At 40.9% G+C, this 6,595-nt stretch overlaps 1 protein-coding gene across 1 annotated transcript; it reads left to right on the forward strand.

Annotated features, from left to right (window-relative positions):
* The first annotated feature begins 276 nt into the window (after positions 1-276).
* Positions 277-5,389, forward strand: LOC110383699 (probable G-protein coupled receptor Mth-like 3). Its single transcript, XM_021344512.3, has 8 exons — positions 277-783; positions 1,354-1,525; positions 1,720-1,911; positions 2,358-2,436; positions 2,525-2,700; positions 3,795-3,963; positions 4,877-5,062; positions 5,242-5,389. Exons 1-8 carry the CDS (start codon positions 349-351, stop codon positions 5,348-5,350), a joined length of 1,518 nt encoding a protein of 505 aa, XP_021200187.3. The 5' UTR covers positions 277-348; the 3' UTR covers positions 5,351-5,389.
* Positions 5,390-6,595: the final 1,206 nt, after the last annotated feature.

The following is a 6,595-nucleotide window of genomic DNA, read 5'->3' on the forward strand; positions in this document are numbered from 1 at the left end:
AAGGTACAGAAGTCATCGCTTGAACCAGTATTATATGCTCTACAACGCCCTGCAAGCCAAGCATATACGCGCCACATGTTTCGAGCGCAAATATTATTTTTATATTGGCTGAAGGCGTCATCTTTTGTACCGGTAGGAGATAGATGACAATTGTTAAATACGAATCGAGCATTAATAGTGCGCTCGTGCGAAGGCGCTGTGAACAGACAAACTGAGCGGCAAATTCGACAGTGTGAAGGCTCACTGAGATGCGCTTATGATCACGGAAATACCACTATCAGATACTCAATAGTTTCACAAAGACTGCCGAATGATGCGGTCGTTAATACCTGGTCAAAGTTCAATACAATGATTAATTTTATATCTCTGTTTACTATTTTAGTGATTATTTTGGAAAGTGTATCAAATACAAAACTTTGTAATAAAGAAGAAAGTGTCGAACTGAAGAACCAAAAATACTACGATTTAAAGTTTGAGGATAATGAAACTATATCAGATATTCACCATGGCCGGGAAACGAAGAGAGGGTGCATGTATCTCAAGGGTCCTTGGACCAGGAAATGTTGTCCAATGGGACAAGCCTACCACATGACTGCACGAACATGCGTAAGATACCCCGGGAAATTATATCCGATGGTTTTTGCACTGAACTATACAGTTTTAGAAAGATTTAATATAACCGAGGAGTTCAATTTTAAATATGAGAAGGTCGTCTGCGAGAAGAATCAGGGCGAGAAAAGACTGCCAGTGTATCCAGCAGCTAGGAGTTTTTATCTACTAAAAGTTGGTTATTTTTTATATTAGTCGGTTCATAATTGTAATCCGCCAAATTGCCATTAAAATAATAATATTGCATAATAGCTTGCAAACCGGATTAAAACAATGTTTTCAGTTTTACTGACTTTCCTTGGATAATTAATGCACCTAAATAAAATATGTCTTGTTATCTTAAATCTTCATAATGGCTGATTTAAGTTGAAGGAAAACATCTCGAGGAAACCTGAACTATAAAGTCTGGAATCACCAACCAGCATTGAGCAAGCGTGGTAATTAACGCTCAATCCTTTTCCTTGTGAGAAGAGGCCTGTGCCCTGCAGTGGGATGATAAAAAGGCTCTTGATGATTCTTAATCCATTGCTCGAACAACGATCAACAAACGAGTTATTGTCTCCATATTTTTGTTTCGATTGACGTAATCAAAGAATTTTGATATTGAGTGTTCTTATTAATAGAATTCAAATGACTGCGGATTTAAGATTATTAATTTCGTCAGTAAATAAGGTCACCAGCATGCGCATTACTAATTTTAGAAACCAAGATTGTGTTCTAATTTATGTGTGTTTTTTTTTGCAGAATGGAAATTTAGTTGTGAAAATACCAGAGCATAACCCGCCTTATCTCACCTATACGCCGGATAAATACTGTTTCGATACATTTGTCTCCAAAACACAAATATTTCACCGGAATGCCCTAATCTGTTACCAAAGCAAACTCAAATACGCTATCATAGAACTGAGTAGCAGCTGTAAGTACCTTACTTTATTGATAATAATTCCCCTAAACTGCGGTATTATTCCATGGAGAACCAAATGACTAGCGGAGATGTCATAGAGCAAAACCGAACCAATTTATTTCCCGAAATATCATCCCACCTTCTTCAGAAAATGACACTGTATGACACAGACCTAATCAACAACTAACAAATAAAATTGTTTCCAGGTAGGCTAGTCTCATGTTTCTACATAATGCTGACAGTGGTCCTATACGCGTGTCTGCCGGAACTCAGAAACCTCCCTGGCTTAACACTCATGACGTTCCTCTTTTGTTTCTGCATTGCCTTTCTGACCTTATCGATTAAACAGATACTTATACTGAAGAAGTTGATTACACGAGAATTTTGTATTGGTCTCAGTAAGTATTTTAACAAATGGATTAAAGAATTGCCTCGATTATCTAATTGTCGCATAGTACTATTGATGCATACAAGATCTGTCACTGTACGGACAGCCCTGAGGATACGGTGGACCACACAGTCCAGGTGTGCCCTGGTGACCTCTCCGGCCCAGGTTCAAGCCATGATCCGGGGCGAGAGGTAATGAGATACCGTCGCCTCCTTGTACGAAGCAGTCATGCTCGAAAAGGGGGCCTACGAAGGAACACGATGGGGTTAGTTAGTAAGAGTCTGTCACTCCCTCACCGCTGATAACCCACAGCGAGAGGAGTCATTTGATGGTTACAAATCGAAAAAAAAAATTTTTAGGTGGAAACTTTCACAAAACAGAGTGGATTCTAGGAGTACTTTTTGATCGACATTTAATTATAAAATGCAATATTGATTGGTGGTAATTATGTTACAGCGGTCATCACATACTTCTTTCAGATATCGTCAAAGTTCTGGTTGAACATAATGTGCTACGATATTTGGTGGACCTTTAGGTAATAGCGCCTTATCATTTATATTTTTAAGACAATTTAAAGGTATTTTATGAAATGCCGTACCCTCACATATCTGTTTTTTTTATAGTTTGAAACGCAGTCGTCCTTGGGGAGGAACACAGCATAAGCGTTACCTGTTTTACTCTTTTTACGCGTTTGGCATTCCATTTGTTATGACTTCGCTAACAGTAGCATTGGGCTACTTCCTTACAATTCGGCATAGACTACTGCCAAAGATCCAGACACAACCCTGTTTTTTTAATAGTAAGTAAAATAACTTAAAACTTTTGCTACTATAGGCATTTTTTTAAACCTGTATCTGCACCGAATCGGTCGTGAGGAGGCGCCCGGGTGTCACCATTATGCGGACAGCCCCGAGAACACGGTGGACCACACAGTCCAGGTGTGCCCCGCATGGGAAGGGCACCGCCGGGTCCTCGTCGAGGCTTTAGGCGGCGGCGACCTTTCGCGTCCGGCCCTGGTTCAGGCCATGGTCCGGGGCGAGAGGGAATGGGATGCCGTCACCTCCTTCTGCGAAGCAGTCATGCTCGAGAAGGAGGAGGCGGAACGCCAGAGAGTTCGCACCTCTCATCCCGGCCGCCGTGCTGGACCAGGTAGACACCACGGGCGCCGGGTATCGCGAGATGACTCCCGGCCACCGTAGGCGTGGGTCTGTGGGCGGTGAGTTCGGGTGGCTCATCGTCTCTCTGTCTTCTTAGACGACAGACCCGTGTCGACGGCGCGCGTTGTTCCACGCGCTCCTTAAAGAGATGTCAGCAACCCCAGCGGGGCCCAGTAGGGCCAGGGTCTGCCGGGGCTGCGGGTTGTTCGAAAGAGATACCGCGGACCTGGTACATAAAAGGACTACGACGGAACACGACGGTTTTTAGTCAGTAAGAGTCTGACACTCCCTCACCGCTGCTAACCCACAGCGGGAGGGGTCATTTGATGATTTATAACGTCGCAAAAAAAAGCTATACTACTGGTTTGTATGTATGTATTTACATGAAATCTTTTTGGATCGCAGCTACAGTCGGCAGTTGCAGTCGGCAGCTAGACTTCAAAATACACCTGTAAACTCGTTCTAACTGTAATACAATACATACATATGCATACACCATATCTATTTCTTCAAAATTGTTAGTTAAAAAGCAGTTGTTAAACAAGATCAACATATCCTAGATTCTCATTTGCAGAAATTGATTTAAGACAGAAGACAGAAGATAAGATTTCGATAGCCTTACTTAAAAAAAAAAAAAAACTGCAAAAAAGTCACTTTCTTTTGTTATTGTGAATAGACATGTGGGAGTCTTATATGGAAGTGGTGTAGTTATTCATTGAAATTATATAATTTTCAGGTGAATCCTTTTTACTTTACTTATATGGACCCACACTGGTTCTCTTTGTGGCTGATTTAGTACTCTTAGTATTAACGAGTGTGAAGGTTGTGAAGATCAAGAGAGATACAAAGGTAGTTGATGACAAAGAAGCTCCCTTGAGTGATCAGGATACGGAGGACATACGAAGGTTAGCTTTTAAATCTGTACTGTCTACTTGTTTATGTTTCTAGTTAATGTTTTAGGTGATCTTCACACTGCCCCGCATCACGCTGCATCTTGCGTGTCGACGCACCTACACGCGTTCTTGCGGGAGTGCAGATCTGCATCATCGTGCGGGTTTTTCACGCACTCACGCGCGTAGGTGCGTTTTGTAAATTCACGCACAGCGGCCCTCATCGAGTTCCATTTTCAAATATACACGTCACACCCATTCAAAATCACGCGCGTCACTGCGGGATCAGTGTGCCATACCTTGCGTCTCGCCCCGCACCTACGCGCGGGGGTGCGTGTTTCTCCGCATGTATGTGCGTGATCCGCATGAACGCGCGTGGATGCATTTTCAGTGTGTTGGACTATGCGTGTTTTCCATACAAACGGAGATATTTCCATACAACGGAAAAAAACGCATCCACGCACTACGCTGCATCATGCGGGGCAGTGTGATAATCGCTTAAAGCGATTATCACAGAACAAATTAACTTACGAACACTGCAGACTTTTTAGTCGGCCGATGGCTTGTTTGTGCTCGTAAATCATCATGAAACACTAAAAGATTCAAATTGAACCGGTAGTTCGCATAATTATAACGCATTCAAGTAAACTGATAAACGTACAGACAATCCTTAGGTTTATCTAATCAAATAACTTTATTTCCAAGCTGCATTGGCCCATAGGTAAATATACCTTAAGACTAACATATATACATATTCTACAATAATCAAAATTGTTTATATAAAAAACATAAATCTATGTTAGTAACACTCCACTATGCACTATGGCACTTTGCGGTCCTGTGGCACTTGTCCGCGGAAGCGACGACATGATATTATATTATGATTGATGAGCGGCGTTTATGATATAAGTATTTTCAAATGTTTCAGATTTGTTCTTTACTTGAAGTTATTCGGCGTGAAGTGTATCTACTGGTCTCTGGACGTCTTCACAAATCTCTTCCCCGAAGGTGATTTCGTCTGGCAGTTCTTCGACGCATTTAACCTGGTCGTTGGTTTTGCTATCTTCATTTTAGTCGCGTGGAAAAAGCGTAATTGGAAATTAATCAAGAAAAGGTACGTTTGGTTTTGTATTTGTCTTAAAAAAGTTACCTAGGCAACCCAATACCCCCTGGTATGACTGGTTGTCAGACTTACTCGCTTCTAATACCCGTAACGACTGCCGAAGATGTTCAGTAACAGCTGGGACCTACAGTTTACATATGTATTAATCCTTATTTATTATCTTTATACAGGTACAAGCAGCTGAAGGGATATAGGATATACAAAACCGACTCCACTATCTCATGTTCAACTATATCCCGATTCGTTTCTCTGGACGAAGAACAAATGAACTCACAATAAAATTATCTACCTAACTATGAATAAATAAATTATAATGTTTTTCTTTGTAAATTATTTTACCTCACTTAGCTGTTTCGCAAGGTCTCCCATGTCGCCTTTGGATAGTGTAGGTAGAATCATCATCCTCCGAGCCTTTTTTCCAACTATGTTGGGGTCGGCTTCCAGTCTAACCGGATTTAGCTGAGTACCAGTGCTTTACAAGGAGCGATTGCCCTATCTGACCCCCTCAACCTAGTTACCCAGATAGTGTAGGTAGTACCTATTTACTAATATATGGTGTAGCTTTCCAACAATCTGCGGGGTTATTCGAAAGAGGTACCGCGGCGCTGGTACATAAAGGGCCTACGTCGGAACACGACGGTTTTTAGTCAGTAAGAGTCTGACACTCTCTCACTGCTGCTAACCCACAGCGGGAGGCAAAAGCTTTCCAACAATGAAATATTCCGTGGATCGTTGACCACCTTGTCATGACGAGTTCTTCCGTGTTTCGCAAGGCGCACTCTTGTAAAAAGAGGTACCTCCATAGGTTTGCCACAAAGGCCGTGCCCTTCGTGGGGGGGTCGAATCGGCCCTGCTTATTATGTACGTATTACGTAATTTTTTAATTCTTATGTAAATTACATCATCAATAAGTAACTACAGCTGGCACGGCGAGTTTCACGAAGATAAACCACATTATTTCCCCATTAGTAGTAACAGTACACCACAACCACTTGGTTTTATAAAAGATAAGGTACCTAATTTTTAGAAATAAAACCCTTTTTGAGTATTAACTGGAATGGAATCATAATTAATTAATTAAATCATGTGTGACTTTGTGGTTTACAAATTCTCGGTAAATGATTAAATCGCTTTGTATTTTGGCATTCAGGTTACATATCCCTGCACTCAGAGACATTCATCTTCTAAGCATCATTTTAACTAATTAATAGATACTTAAAGCCTTAAGTAGTGATTAAATGTTAGTTAAGACATGTTTAAGCAATATTTATAAGTAAGAATTTTCCTAAACAGCCCTTAAGTATTACTTATTATTTAATTCACGTTTATAAGTAAGGCTGTTAATGATTACTTAAGTCTGTCCTAGGGACAGATTCTCATAGAAATTCTGCACTGAGGAACGGCATAAGTAACCATTAAATATCTCTGAGTGTGTCCACTAGACTTTTCAAAGTGGGCAGAATTGCTACATAAATGAAAAAAAAATACGTTTTATAAAATTCTACGTGGAAGCGTAAAGAAGAA

This window comes from Helicoverpa armigera, chromosome 8 (genome assembly GCF_030705265.1).
Source record: "Helicoverpa armigera isolate CAAS_96S chromosome 8, ASM3070526v1, whole genome shotgun sequence".
Classification (NCBI taxonomy): Eukaryota; Metazoa; Arthropoda; class Insecta; order Lepidoptera; family Noctuidae; genus Helicoverpa; species Helicoverpa armigera.

Bases quoted from the DNA above. Each gene is read 5' to 3' on its own strand.
- LOC110383699 (XM_021344512.3), top strand. From the start codon at position 349: ATGATTAATTTTATATCTCTGTTTACTATTTTAGTGATTATTTTGGAA. The intron at 1,912-2,357 runs GTAAGTATTTTA...ATTATGTTACAG, and splicing joins AGAATTTTGTATTGGTCTCA to CGGTCATCACATACTTCTTT. The intron at 2,701-3,794 runs GTAAGTAAAATA...TATAATTTTCAG, and splicing joins ACAACCCTGTTTTTTTAATA to GTGAATCCTTTTTACTTTAC.